Genomic DNA, 15,089 nt, shown 5'->3' on the forward strand with positions numbered 1-15,089 from the left:
TAATCAAGACTGCAAAAGTATTTAATGCTTTGTTTAGATACCCAGTGGCAACTTTTAAAATTGTTTCCGTCTTATAAATTTTTTATTTGTTGCACTTGATTATGTTAGGTTTCCAAATATATGATCCACATTTTACCTAGGTAATCACTATAACATGTGACTCTTTAGTTATCTCGATTCAAGATTATTTTGATAGGGTACACCATCAATCCAGCTGCTACTTGAATCATTAAAGGCTCTAGGAAAGGAGTTAGCAGCTCTCCCCTGGGATTCAGATGTGAATGGAGTGGCACCATTAGTGCTGTAGTTCCTTCCTTTAGTTCCATTAACTGTTCCCAGGAGACAGAGGGAAAAGCATATAAAGCTTATCAGAGCTATGAGGTCAATAAATAATTATACTTTCTTGCTTTTGACTACAATGGGATAAAGAGACATATCACAGTGCTAACAAACTACATTCAAATTATAATTTGGAAAGAAACAAAAACATCATTCTACATTTTCAAAAGAATCTTAATGACGCCATTCTTTTAAAATATTTCTAGTTGCAAGAGCTAAAAGTGGTTACTTTTGTCAAATACCGAAATTTTAAGCTAAGTAAAGCATGTATACTAAATAGTATTCTTGCTTAAAAGGAAGAACTAAGGACAGTAGTGGAAACAAATAAAGTTGGAATAATACAACAATCATCTGTACCGGGATTCTCTAAGGCACACTTGGCAGCTACCCAAATCGTGCTAATTGATTTTGGGGTATACATTTCTTCACTCCCACTCCTCATTCTGGCTTATAACAATGTTTAAAACATTTAAATATCCTATCCTCTCATCTGATAGATCTCATAGTGTCTGGATACAGAGTATTATTTTGCCTTCAAAATAGTTTCACAGAATATGAGTCTTTATTAAATAGACCAGTTAAAGAACACCACCGTTCCTTTTAAAATACTGCAATGATGGAAACGAAGTTAAAGACATTTTAACTTCCAGAGATGAGTCATTTTGGCATTTATCTGGCTCTTGGTAATGCAATACCCAGGATACCCTTTATCCTAGGCCAAAAAGCCAAACCGTCTCTGGACTCATTTTATTCTTGGTCATAGACCTACCATTCTAACACCAAATGCCAACCATCCAAATCAATGTTTGAGCTTTACAAATATGTAGCTTCTCCAATCGACAGAACTTAGAGACAAAAATACCTTAGACACCATGCTGCTACTTCCAGGTTGGGAAGGATGTACCTATTTCCAAGTGCTTGTACATTGGAAGTCTGAATTGTAACCATAGCTTCATGTATTTAAAGTGTCTCATATTGCGAACCTGACCCACCATGGTCATGTGACATTTTCTATATTGTTAAATTTCATTATAATAAAATAAGAGAGAAAATTATGCTATTTTATTTATATCCCTTTTTATTCATGGACCACTGCCTGAAGGATTTGTACAAATGCATACCACAGTAATGTCCAGAAAATAACATTTGTCACAAAGGGGAACAAAAAAGTAAATAATTCTGTGAATCTAGTTCTTTGTGTGAGACAAGACCCAAGTTGATTTTTGACTCTGCCTTCCTGCCTGGAGATAGTCATTTCCCTGACACACATTGTCATAGCTGTCATAATCTGTCATGCATATCCATATTCTCTACAAGTCTTATCTGAGTGTCTCTGTAGCTTTGCCTATGAGGGTCTAAGTGACCTTATGTAATATCTACCTGGAGGGGTGCCCTGATTTGTTGAACCACTTTGGGCCACATTTAAGATCCAGTAAAACCATATGTCTTATAAATAATTTTACGGAAATACATTAATTCTGTAGGTCAAAGACAGAATGTAAGTTAGATGGTAACCAAAGCCATCCTTGCAGAAAAGTGACATGTATTTAAGCCCAGCCTATTGTCTGTGAGCATGAAGTGTGCTTTTGATGTTTGTGGTCCTCATATAATTAAAACAGCAAAAGAAGATAACACTATTCTTCTGATATGAAGCACGTAAGAAAGGAAGCAAAAATATATAGCTTTCATTTCTTAATTTTCTAACGTTAAAAATGTTCACTGTCTCTAGTTTTCTTTTTCTTCACTACATAAACGTCAGGAAGTACATGAATGTAAATTTGACTTAAGTTTTTTTTTTCTTGTTGTTTATACACTAGTGAAGCTTTGTACTTGCTAGTCAAGTGCTCTACCACTTGAGGTACACCCTAGCACTTTAAAAAAACATTGGGGGGCTGGGAAGGTGGATCATTGGTGGAGTGCTTGTCTTGCATGCATGAGGCCCAGGGTTTGATTCCTCAGCACCACATAAGCAAAAAAAGCCAGAAGTGGCACTGTGGCTCAAGTGGTGAAGTGCTGAGGGTAAGAGCTGAGGGGCAGCGCCCAGGCCCAGAGTTCAGGCCCCAGGACTGACCAAAAAGAATAATTTTTTTTGGCAATTTAAAGTTTGTAAAAATCTTCATCCAGATACAATTTATAAACAATAAAATGTATATTCTGTGTGCACTGCTTGGTGAGATTCTGAAGTTTCTATTAGCATACATCAGTTGTAACAAAAGGCTTTCATTGATAATTCCATGGATGTGTACAGTAGACTTTGGCCAGTGTGTGTGTACCCAGTGTGTGTGTGTGTGTGTGTGTGTGTGTGTGTGTGTGTGTGTGTGTGTGTGTGTGTACCCAGCCCAGGAAGTTCTTCTTTTACCCTCAGTTCCATTAGTGTTATTATTCCAATCATTTTAGTTTTATATTGTTTTTATGCCAGTGTCTTGCTCTCCTTGCTCCAACTTGTGATCATTTAGCCTCTCCTTCCTAAGTAGCTGTTATTCCAGGCATGTGCCACAATGCCTGGCTTGCGTTTTATGCAGTACATTTATATTCCTTAACCTTCACGTCTGAGTGTGCCACTAAATATGCCAGTCTCCTAAACTGAAAAAAAAGTCCCTAAAAATTGGGAGGTGGACTGGACTTTTCTCAGCCTGCCCTATTTTCTTCCTTCTCCAAGATGAAGTCATCATCTCCTCTTTCCCCGGTCCTGTTGTATGTTGCACTTTTGTTTTTAATACTTCTCCATAGCATAGAAGTTCGTAGTTTTTCTTAATAGGCTATTGACTTTGCTCAGTGATGGAATGCGTACATTAAAAATTTGATGCATCATGGGAAATTAATGGCCAATTACTATGTGTATTTCCATATGTGAATAAAATTTGAAAGTCCTGTTCATCTCATTAGGATGACTCAAGGTTGTTTTTATCTGCGCCAACTATGAAAATAAAACTGATTTTCATTTCCCAAACCCAAAATTTAGGACCTGTCTTTTATACATGGACGTATGATTTTTCAGTTCTTTGTAGGCTTGTTTTTTCCTGTGTGCTCTCATTAGGTATACTTTACACCCATTTTTTAGCACAAAATCTGAATTTTACTTTAAAAAAGGACAAAGAATAAGAGCCCAGGATTTTAGGACTGGCTGTCCCTGGTTTTCCTTCTTTAGCATTCTTCAATAGCCTGGTGGCAGAGGAAACGACAGGACTGACAGTGTTTACTCATCAAAGAAGGTTGGCTAGGAATTTTAGAGGATCCTTGTTGGCAGCATTTATGTGGGATCTACCTTGGAAAGAGAGGGAAGGAAGAGTTCCACTGACCTCACTGGGCTCAACTTTCGCTACAGCCTTCTTACCTGAGCTCTTCCCTTCCCGCTACTCACTAGTATCAGAATCTGCCCTCTGCTTGGATTTCTCTCCATGGCTAGGTTCCCTCTCTCTCTGCTCTCTCCTCTCAACAGTTCCTATCCTTCAACAGTCAAACTCGAGTATCTCCTTGAAGAAGTGTTGTATGATCCTGCAGTGTTAGTGTGTCCTGGCTTTAGGTGCTGGTGGCACTCTTCTAGCATTTATCTTGCCATTGTGTTCTATAGGAATTACTTATGCTTAGATCATTCTTACCCACTGAACTTTAAAATCTTGAGAAAATAATGATGTATTATCACAATCATTCTTGTAGCCCAATGCCATAGGTATTTATTGTAAATCGCACACAATAAATGCACATCTGAACTGAAACCAAAATGTGTATTGTAGATATCAGAGAATTTGTTCATCAAGAGAATAATTATTTTGTATATGAGTTTCCATATATGTACTGGTATTTTTAAATGATTCCCAAAAAATAAAGTAGCCAAGAGTTTCTGTGTGACCGTGAGTCATTTTTTTTTGGGGGGGGGTCCGGTTGTGGGGCCTGAACTCTGGGTCTGGGCACTGTCCCTCAGCTCTTCAGCTCAAGGCTAGCACTCTACCACTTGAGCCACAGCTTATGTGGTGCTGGGGAATCGAACCCAGGGCCTCAGGCATGCAAGGCAAGTGCTCTACCACTGAGCCACCTTCCCAGCCCTGTAAGAGTCATTTTATGTTAGCACATTTGTGTGTATATTTATAAAGACTAGCTCAGGGGGTTTTGTCTTGTTTTGTTGCATGGCTGGGGATTAGACTCAGGGACTCCTGCTTGTTAGGAAGACCAGCTCTTTTAAAAAATTATTTCTCCAAGATGAGCCATCAGACAATAATACTTGAAGCTTATTTCTTTGACTGTTTGATATCTATATAATGTCATTTTTTGTATCTTTGAGCGTAGATTAAATAAGATAGGAAAAAAGGTATGCTACTGAGAGGATAAACATAAAAATGAAGTGTAGAAAATGAGGGAAGAAATAGAAAAGAGCAATATATTTAATGAATCTTGAAATGTATCTTGTATCCCAGTAAAATGTTGTACTGTATATGTGAATGTCTATCATTTCATAGAATCTCAGGCTGAAATTAAAAGTGTTCTCGGTGTTGGATTGGACAGTGAGGAGAATGTTTTGGTCTGATTTTGTTTCATCTTCTACATGGAGTAGTTGTATAGCCCTTTATAGCAACTGTACCTTCCAGAACATTTATCTGTAAATGAACATAAAGCACACAGCAACTTCTTTCTAACTTAAGTCAGCACTAAAACTGATAGCCCAAGAAAACAAGGATTAGTTATATACTAGCAAGAGTAAGCTTATTAAATTCAGTGTATATCCTACAAAATGAAGAAAATTAAGGGACGGGTGGGGTGGGAAGGCTGGGAGAGGATGATCAAAGGGGTGACGCTGATCAAGATATACTATATGCATAAACCACTTCATTGAATGACAACTCCTTGTTACTTAAAGATAATTTTTAAAAAAAGAGAGTTGATCTGGTAAAAAAAAGTGAACTGTTAGCTGAGATGCCACTACTAGAAAGGAGAGCTTTTACTTCTACTATATAAAATGAACGTTATCAGACTGATGACTCTTTCTTGTCTTCTCTTTAGTGGTATTGGGAGAAACTGGCCCTGGGCCTCTGGAGGCAGCAGTATTTTGGCAGAGTTTGGAACCCTGCATCTGGAGTTTATGCACTTGAGCCACTTATCAGGAAACCCCATCTTTGCTGAAAAGGTGAGATTCTCTTGCAAACAGCACTTGTGAGCAACAATATTCTGCCCTGGGAACTTTAATAATCCTGGACATGAAAAAGAACAAGGTTTGTATATCTCCTCAGGTACTTTTATAACATTCCCCATTTCTTTTACTGAAATCACAAACCCAACCTTTCCATGACACCATCTAACTCAGGGTGAGAGGACCTGGCTTTCCTATGTGAATCTCTGTGCCTTAAGTTTTACTTCATCTGTATGATTCCATTAACTTCGCCTAAAATATATATAATATTATATAGACTACATGTATTGTTACTATACAATAATGATATGAGGTGAAGGTTGAATTGATTTCTCATTTTCAGTAAACAAGCCCATTCCTCCAAAGAGTTGCTGTTCTCTTGAGCTTCACCCATTTGGGCTTCACTCTGGCCACATGTACCTCAGTGACCCGAGAACACAACATTGCCAAAACTGCTTATCTGTCCTCCTCCCGTTCGTCTCCCCTGCCCTGCCAGCATTGGACAGGGTTGGCCAGCTCCTTCATGAAAACAGCGCTTATAAAACTCCCCTGGTTTACCTCCTTCCCTGTTAGAGGTTTGGATGCTTCCTTCTCAGTCTCCTTGGTTAGACCCAGCATGCAACCTGTAAATATTGGAAGGCCCTATGACGCAAACCTTAGTCCCTCCTTTTTGTATCCCCCATTGTCTCCTCCAGTCTTTTCATATACCACTGGCTTCATACATTTTCACAATACCATTAACTCCAAATTGATAACTCCAACCATTAACCTGTCCCTGAAATTGTAATTGAGACTGTCCAACATTTATCTAACATCCACTAATATTTCTAATAAACAAGACCCCCCACTAAAATGCCTCAATCTCAACCCCCAGACCTGTTTTATTCCAGGCTTCAAATACAAGTCTCACTTCTTTCTACAGAGTGGCTCAAGGCACAGTGATCTCAGTCACTGAGACAGAGTAATGTCAAGCCTTTGTCTAATATATCAGGAAATCCTTTGATTCTGTCTTACTGCCAGGGCTGCCACACTGGTCCAGGGCCCATCATCTTCTCTCACCTGGACTCTGCAGAAGCTAGCTTCACACGTCTTCCCTGATTTTAAGGATAGAGTCAAGCTTTACTGTGGGCTACAAGGCCTGTGTCCTGGACCCCACTTCACACTTTGCCTTGCTACTGATTTTTTCCCCCCAGTGCTTCCTCACCTCTCACCTTCGTGGCTTTACCAAACTCATTTTCTTTACGGGAGCTTTTTCTACTCACTCCTTCCTCTGCTCAAGTTATTCTCCCTCCAGATTTCTCCATGAACTGTTCTCTGGCATCTTTAAAATTCTCTTCAATTACATCCGCTTTTCAGGACCACCTTAACCTAGTCAGCTTGCCCCTCCTTTCCTGTCTGATACTAGTTCTCTCAGTCAAGTCAAATTCTAAACTATGTATGCACAACCATAGGAATGTATTTCTCAGAGTTCTGGAGGCTGACAAAACTATCTAAGACCAAGATTTAGACAAGGTAGGTTTCATTTTAAGGCCTCTTTGTTTGTAAGTGGGCCCTATTCTGCCATGTATTTACATGACAGATTCTTTCTGCCTGAGGCACAGAAAGAGTTCCCATGAGTCTCTTCTCCTAAGTGTAAATATTCATTTCCTGTGATTATTTTTATAATAAGTTGATGAAAGCTCTCATTGTTCTAACTTTACATCATTTATGTCCATTTCTAAATTGTGAAAAATATACTAAAGAAAGAATGGCACGTGGCTTTTCTTGAATTTCATAATAACATTTCTTTTATTTTGTAGGTAATGAATATTAGAAAAGTATTAAACAAACTGGAAAAACCAGAAGGCCTTTACCCTAACTATCTGAACCCCAGTAGTGGACAGTGGGGTCAACGTAAGTCAAAAAATTAGCATTTCTTTAGCACTTAGTAATCACAGTACTGTGCTAGTAGCAGAGAAAAGAAGCACCTATTATGTCGAGGAATGTTTAAAAGAAAAAAGGGGGAACTGGTTCCTTTGGCCATAGAACAGATTTGCTACCAGGGAAATGGATAGGTTATTTCACTGTACAATTTTTTTATGTACATGCCAGTCCTGGGGCTTGAACTCCAAGCCTGGGTGCTGTTCGTGAGCTTTTTTTGCTCAAAGCTAGCACTCTACCACTTGAGCCACATCTTCACTCCTGGCTTTTTTGTTCGAGATAAGAGTCTCACAGACTTGACTTGAATTCCCTGGGCTGCAGTTCTCAATTTAGCTTCTTGAATAGCTAGGATTACAGGCATGAGCCAGCAGTGCCCAGCTCAGTGTATAAGTTTAAGTGTGATAATATACAAGTATTTCTGAAATGACTCATCTCAGAAAACAAAGATCTAGTCAGGTTGGTGAGGGACATTAGCCTGTACTGAGCGAGTCATGTGAGTAGATGGAAAAGGTGCTCCTCTGTGCTAAGGAGAGGGGTCTTGCACAAAAAGATAGCCATATCATCCTACTTCCTAACATTGTCTTTCTTTCCGTGTGGAGTTGGGAAGTTAGAAAAGCAAACAAACGATGCTTCAGGCTCCCAGATAAAGATTTCTTGCCAGTACATTTACTTTAGTGTAGGAGTTAAGTATCATACAAGAACTTTGGATGCCAGAAGCCTTCACTTCAGACAACTTCGAGAACCAGTATTCAGAGTAGGTGAAATAAATGTTCATAAGCTTATTTTGAGAAACAGTGGTAGATTAAGTAGTAGTTGAAAGCAAGGGAAGAATCTTAAGTGGTTTGTTTAGCTATGCTAGGGTATTGGTGCTGCCTTAACATTTTACTTTAGTTTGGGTTATGCCTCATATTAAAATATCACATTATTAATTTTTATGCCTTATTATTACATTAGAAGTACTTTCCTTAAAGAATATTTTATTAAAGCCAGGTGCAAGGATGCACATCTATAATCTAATCACTTGGGAGAATGAAGCAATCGGATTGGGAATCTGAGGCCAGCATGGCTGCATAGGGAGTCCAGGCCAGCCTAGACTAACTACGTGGCTAGATCTAGTCTCATGAAACAAGCAAAAGGGAAAAAATTCTCTCTCTCAAAAAGAGAGACAAGTAGGAAAAAAAGTGTGCTAAAATAGTGTGGTAATAGCAATGGAAGCCCAAGCTATTGAAACTTTTCCCTCATGAAGTTTGCCAGTGACCTAAGTGTGGTCTACATTACTAGAAGTACTGAGACCTTTCATGGATCCATAGGTCAAATATGTTTGGGATAATCTTGAGATATTCTGCCTTGTTCACTGAAGAGCCATGATGGGTGGAACTGTATCAGTCAAAAGCAAGGCAGGTACCAGATTGTACTAACATGCATTGTACTCTGCCACTTTCATTGATGAAAGTTCTTAATGAGCCGGTAAAATGATTATTGATTCTAGCAAATGTTAGCCCTTGAATACACATCACTGTAATGTTCTGTGTGATGAAATGAAAGTATACAAAATGCACTTTGGCTACATGATGAAAAAATATCTGCCTGGAAGAAAAGCTCTAATGTGAATAAATTGCAACACTATTGTTATTAATTGATTAGTACTGATTCTTGGTTGTTATTGAGATTATTGTCATTATTGTTTCATGGGTTACCATCTTTACTTGAAAGAACAACTAAAATAAAACTGGTTATTCAGACTTTGGTAATTGGTAGGCATGTTTTCAAAGATGAACCTGTCACTTCTAGAAAAAGTGACAATTTTTGTACCCAAGATGATAAAATTGGAATTTCTATAAAAAATAATAAAATTATAGAGAACTTGTAAATGCCAAATGAGCTTGAATTGACTAGTTTTCTGATGAGATTGGTGTGGTGATATTAACAAACATGATTTTTTAAAATACTGTTTAGTGAAATGGAATATCTGCATAGCTCGAAAAAACTTTTCCAAATAAGCACTATGTGCTATTACAAAATCATGCATAAAAAAATATTCACTCAAAGTACAAGGTAATCAGAACATGTGTCTGTAACTGAACACAAAAATTTATTGGTGTAATCTCTTTTTTTTTCTTTTTGGGGCCTGAACTCTGGGCCTAGGCACTGCCTCTCAGCTCTTACAGCTCAAGGCTAGAGCTCTACCACTTGAGACACAGCGCCACTTCCGGCTTTTTTCATTTTGCTTATATGGTGCTGAGGAATCGAACCCAGGGCCTCAGGCATGCAAGGCAAGCGTTCTACCACTGAGCCATCTTCCCAGCCCCATATTGGTGCAATCTCTAACCGTACATTGTAGCCATCTAGCCTTTGAAAAACTTTAACTTTTAAAAATTCACTGTCGAGGGCTGTGAAGGTGGCTTAGTGGTAGAGTGCTTCCCTTGCATTCATGAGGCCCTGGGTTCGATTCCTCAGCACCACATAAGCAAAAAGAAAAAAAGCCGGAAGTGGCGCTGTGGCTCAAGTGGTAGAGCACTAGCCTTGAGCTGAAGAGCTAAGGGACAGTGCCCAGGCCCAGAGTTCAGGCCCCATGACCAGACCCCCCAAAAAAAAAAAATTCACTGTCAAGTTTTTTTTTTGCTATATCAAAAAAATTACCATTATCTGAAATGACTATTAAAATGATTTCTCTTAACAACTGTCAACCTGTGTAAGGGCAACTTTTCCTTATATATTTTATCTAAAACAATTTGTAACAATGCATCGAATTTAAACTGTCTATGAGAATCCAGATCTCTGCTAGTAAAGCAAACATTAAGGAGGTTCACAAAAATGTAAGAATGTCAGTCTTCCCATTGATTTGTTTTGTTTTGTAAATTATATAATGTTTTCATAAATAATATTATACAATAGCCATATAATTGTTACTCATAATGAATCAACAAAAACTTTTAAATTGTTTTAATTTTCCAGTATGGAAAATATAGATAATTATTACTTATATGAAAAGGATGCTCAACACGCCACCAAAAACTCTTAGAACTGATACTTTCAGCAAAGCAGAAAAATCTATGGCTTTTCTATATAACAGCAACAAACAGGCTAAGAATTAAATTAGGAAAATAATCCTATTCACAATCACCTTAAAAAAGAGATACCTAAGAATAAGTCAGTAAGAAGGCAAAAGACCTTTACAGTGTAAAACACTGAAGAAAGAAATTGAAGAAGGCACTAGAAAATGGAAAGAATGCCATGTTCATGGATTGACAGAATTGATACTGTGAAAATGGCTATACTACCAAAAACATATTCAGTGAAATCCCCATCAAAATTCTGAAAACATTCTTCATAGGAATATAAAAGTGAATGCTAAATAACATATGACAGTATAAAAGACTCCAAGTAGCCAGAGCAATCCTGAACAGAAAAAGCAATTCTAGATGGCTTCAAATTATATTACAGAGCCATAAAAAGAAAAATAGTCTGGTACTGGTATAAAAAAAGACATGTAGACTAAGAAAATAGAAGTTTCAGAAATAAGCTCACATAGCACTTAATTTTTAACAAAAATGCCAAAACATACATTAGAGAAAATATAGCCTCTTCCACAAATAATTCTAGGAAAACTGGAAATCTACATGTAGAAGACTGAAACTAAATCCCTGTTTCCTACTTTATATAAAATAATGGCTCAAAATGTATCAGTAGCCATATATCTGGTGCTCACACCTGCATTTTTAACTACTGAAAAAGCTGGTTTAAAGCCAGTTGTAGCAGAAAAGTCCATGAGACTTGACAAGCAAAAAGCTAGGCTAGAGTTGTAGCTCAAGTAACAGAGCACCATTTGAGCAAGCAAACAAGGAGGCACTGAATTCAGACCTGGTTGTTGGCAAAATAATAATAATATTATTAATTAATTAATGTATCAGTGACCTTAATGTAAGACACACAACTTTTACCATAGAAAAGCATTTAAAAAACTTGAAGTTACAGGCATAGATTTTGGCTTTCTTAGTAGGACTCCAATCACTCAGGAAATAAAAACAAGAAGTAACAAACCAGGTTGCATCAAATTTTAAAACTTCTGCACAGCGAAGGAAACAATAAACAGAGTAAAGAATGCTTACAGAATGGAGAAAATACAAGCTACTCATGGGATTAATGCTCAGAATAATAAAAAGCTTAGAAATTAAGCACCGAAACAAAAATAAAAACAATTAAAAGGCAAATGAATTTAACACACAGTTCTCAGAAGAGGAAATATAAATGGCCAATGAACATGTTCAGTATCCTTTATCGTAAAGGAAATGCAAATCAAACCATTCTTGAAATTCTGGTTCACCCAAGTCAAAACAGAAAAGAAGCAATAACAAGTAAAAAAAAAATAAATAGTAGCAAATTCTGGTGAGGATGTAAGGAAAAGGGACCTTTAAACTTTGTTGGTAGGTGTGTAAATAAGGGCAGCCACTGTAGAAATCAGTATGGAGGTTCCTCAAAAAACTAAAAATAGAACTACCACCGCTGTATGCCTCTGTTATACCACTACTGCACATAACCATGAAGAAATGCAAGTCAGCCTGCAATAAAGAAACCTACCCACCCATGTTTGTAACAGCATTATTCATAGTAGCCAATACATGAAATCAGGCTAGTTGCCTACCAATTGGGAATAGATAGAAGAAACAGAATGTATATTTACAAAATAGTGTATAATTCAGCCATATGAAGAATAAAATTATGTCATTACAGAAAAAATGGATAGAACAACAAATCAGTATTTTCAGTAAAATAAGCCAGATTCAGAAAGACAAATGTCAAATGTTTCCTCTGTGTTACTAATCTAGACTTGAAAAAAATGACATAAAAGAGGAAGTGCTTCTTGAAGGAAAGAGATTAGAACCAGCAGAACAGGCAGAGCAAAAGTAAAGGGTGATGGGAGTGAATGTGGTTATTTGCATGTAGACAAGTAAGCAAATGAAACTCCTGTACAGTTACTATGTAGTGATGACATTTTTAAATAATGACAAAAATATTATATAAATAAGTGCTTTAGGTTATTCATTTTAAGAGTATGAATGGATACTCAAAACTAGAAGGGGCCACTAGTGGTATTAGGATATAAGATGACTGTATATAATTCTTTAAAAAGGGACACCATTTTTTGAGTTCTCATGAAATATTTCAAAAATCTCTTTTTATTTACAACTCTCTTTGGTTTACTGTTTTCTTTTTTAATTCAGGTTTTGTACATTTCTTGAATTGGGACAAAAAGAGCCAATTAGACTGGAACATTCTAGCTTTACCTTCTAGGTCACCCACAAAGTATATATTTGGCCATGTTTTCCTGGTACAAAGAGTCCTTTCTATCTGGATTGCTTATGGGCCAATTTCTTAATAAAAACAAACAAGACTGATGAGTCTCATGTTCTTCTCCCCCAGCCTCCATCCACCTAAACGCAACGTTCTTATTTATTTTTTTTCACCACGGCCTGTTTGGCCTCACGTAGGTCTTTGCTTGTACTTTTTCCTTGACTCTTCATTCTACCAAAGCCCAGCTCAGATGCTGTTTCTCCTAGCAGCCTTTTTCTTCAAGGTACTGATTGGAACATAATCCCCAGTTCTGTTCCCAGTACTTGAGGTACTTGCACAATCCTCTTCCTGATGACTTACCTTAGTATCCATCTTTCTAGGGATCAGAGCTTTGGAGGGTCATAATCGTATATTAATCATATTTGTTAGTCCAGCACCCACTATTTTGCACCTGTTTTATGTTTGCTTACTTGGAATTATGATGATTCACATGCTTTTTATCTGATCTGCCTCTCTTTTGGTAGTAGTTTATTTTATTCTCTTGTAAAAGTTGGCTTTGTTTTTCAGTTGCAGCTAAAAGGCAGCATCTCTTTCTGGCCCCTTATCATACAACCAGATTTTGTGGCCATTGATGCTACATGCTAGGGGGTTCATGTCTATACACATAGCAGTTACCACATACTTGTTTGTGAAGTGTGTGTGCTGTTTCTGTGTTTACTAGTCTAGTACTAGTAAGCTATTTTTTTAATTTTTTTATTAAGTAGTTGTACCAAAGTGCTTCAATTTCACAAGTCAGGCTATGAGTACAATGCATCTTAATATGAACAGTTTCTTTGGAAAGAGAACTTTATTTTCTGTTATCTTTAATTAGTTGTACAAAATAGTTGCCCTTTTACAAAGCAGTGTATGAATATACAATGCATCCTGGTCAACATTTTCCCTACTCCTCTCAACTCGCTGCTTCCCTCACACTGAAAACAGAGATTGAGATACAAATGAAGTCTCCAAAAGATAAAGAAATAAAGATGCTGACTTTTTAAATCCTCTTATATTTAAATTCTCTTTTCTTCTGTTTCTTTTAACATACTAGGAGTCCTTTTATGAGGCCTATTCCTACCATGAATAATAACACCTTCAGTGGAGAGTATTATATTTAAGTGACTTGCAGCCATGTCTTGTGGTGCACAGCTATAATCCCCACACTCAGGAAGCTGAGCTGGAAGAATGGCAGCTGGAGGCCCGCTGGCACTACAGAGTTAGTTCCATTTCAGCCTTGGCTATTTAATGAGACACTGCCTCAAAAAAGTGGTTACAGTACACATTACCATTAGACCATTTAGGCATAAAAATGCCATGTCTCTTCATTCTACAGTAGGTGTTTTTTTTGAAAAGTCAGTCTTCTCTCCCATATCAGCTTAAATGTTTATATGGTTGCCAGGACAGACTGTCATTTACCTTCAATCATGGGAGAAGCTTAGTGGGTGAAATGCTAAATTCTCAAAAAAAAAAAAAGATTCATCTCTATTTTCCTTTATTTTGAATTTTCCCCCAATTTTCATAGGCAGAAATTTAAAAATAAACTAACCCCTCTTCATCAAATTAACTAAACAAAGTAAGTTATTACATAACCATTTTTCCTCTTTTAATCTCCAAAGCTACCAAATGTGCTTCTTCCATCCATTAGAGATCCGTAACCCAAGGGGAAAACAGATCAAGCTGCTTCTGGCTGTTAATGTTTTCCACTCTCGTTGCTTTAACTCTGGAAGACATGTCTGGATCATGACTATCGTTCCTTATTACTTCATTTAATCCTTGTTATTTTGACAGTAACCAGACAATGATTTGTTCTACCATGCATCACTTGAGTTTGTCTGCTACAATCATTTTAACTACAGACCTTATTGATGAGATAGAGTTCATCTATTTAGATCATAAATGTCAGAGTGGTTTTTTTTTAGTGATTTATTTAGGAAACTGTAAAGGTCATTTCAAACACTGCTATTTTAAGAATCAGACACATCTTTAAGATAACACATTATGTTATACAAATTAATTAAATTCTGTAATAAGGAAACTTCATTTTAAAAACTTAAAAATATGGCCCTACTACCTAGAATAGGTGCTAGTCTTTATTAAAGTTGACTTATAAGAAGTTTAGTCATCAAGGTACCTGGAAGTGCTTTCCAGGGGCTAGTGTGAACCACAAAATATATTCGGCCTGGTCTCTGCTCTCTTAGGTCTTGATTTTGTGGGGGGAGACAGAAAATAATTCTACCACATTATAAAATTGTAAGTATGTAAGTGTGTGCTGTCAAAAGCCTGTGACAGGAAACTTTGTAGGTGTCAGGGGAGGCAGCTACCATTTCATCATGGATATGAGTTATGTACATTTTGAGCAAAGAGAACAAGGCCCAGG

The 15,089-nt window shown here is 37.2% G+C and overlaps 1 protein-coding gene across 1 annotated transcript in view; it reads left to right on the plus strand.

Annotated features, from left to right (window-relative positions):
• Man1a1 (mannosidase, alpha, class 1A, member 1) overlaps window positions 1–15,089 on the plus strand; it is a gene marked incomplete at its 5' end in the record, with an annotated part of 158,233 nt that overhangs the window by 132,303 nt on the left and 10,841 nt on the right. The window contains 2 exons of the mRNA XM_013032775.1: window positions 5,335–5,458; window positions 7,261–7,354. Of these exons, the coding sequence (XP_012888229.1) occupies window positions 5,335–5,458; window positions 7,261–7,354 (218 nt within the window). The remainder of the gene's footprint in view (window positions 1–5,334; window positions 5,459–7,260; window positions 7,355–15,089) is intronic.

This window comes from Dipodomys ordii, unplaced genomic scaffold, assembly GCF_000151885.1.
Source record: "Dipodomys ordii isolate 6190 unplaced genomic scaffold, Dord_2.0 Scaffold157, whole genome shotgun sequence".
In the NCBI taxonomy this organism is placed as follows: domain Eukaryota; kingdom Metazoa; phylum Chordata; class Mammalia; order Rodentia; family Heteromyidae; genus Dipodomys; species Dipodomys ordii.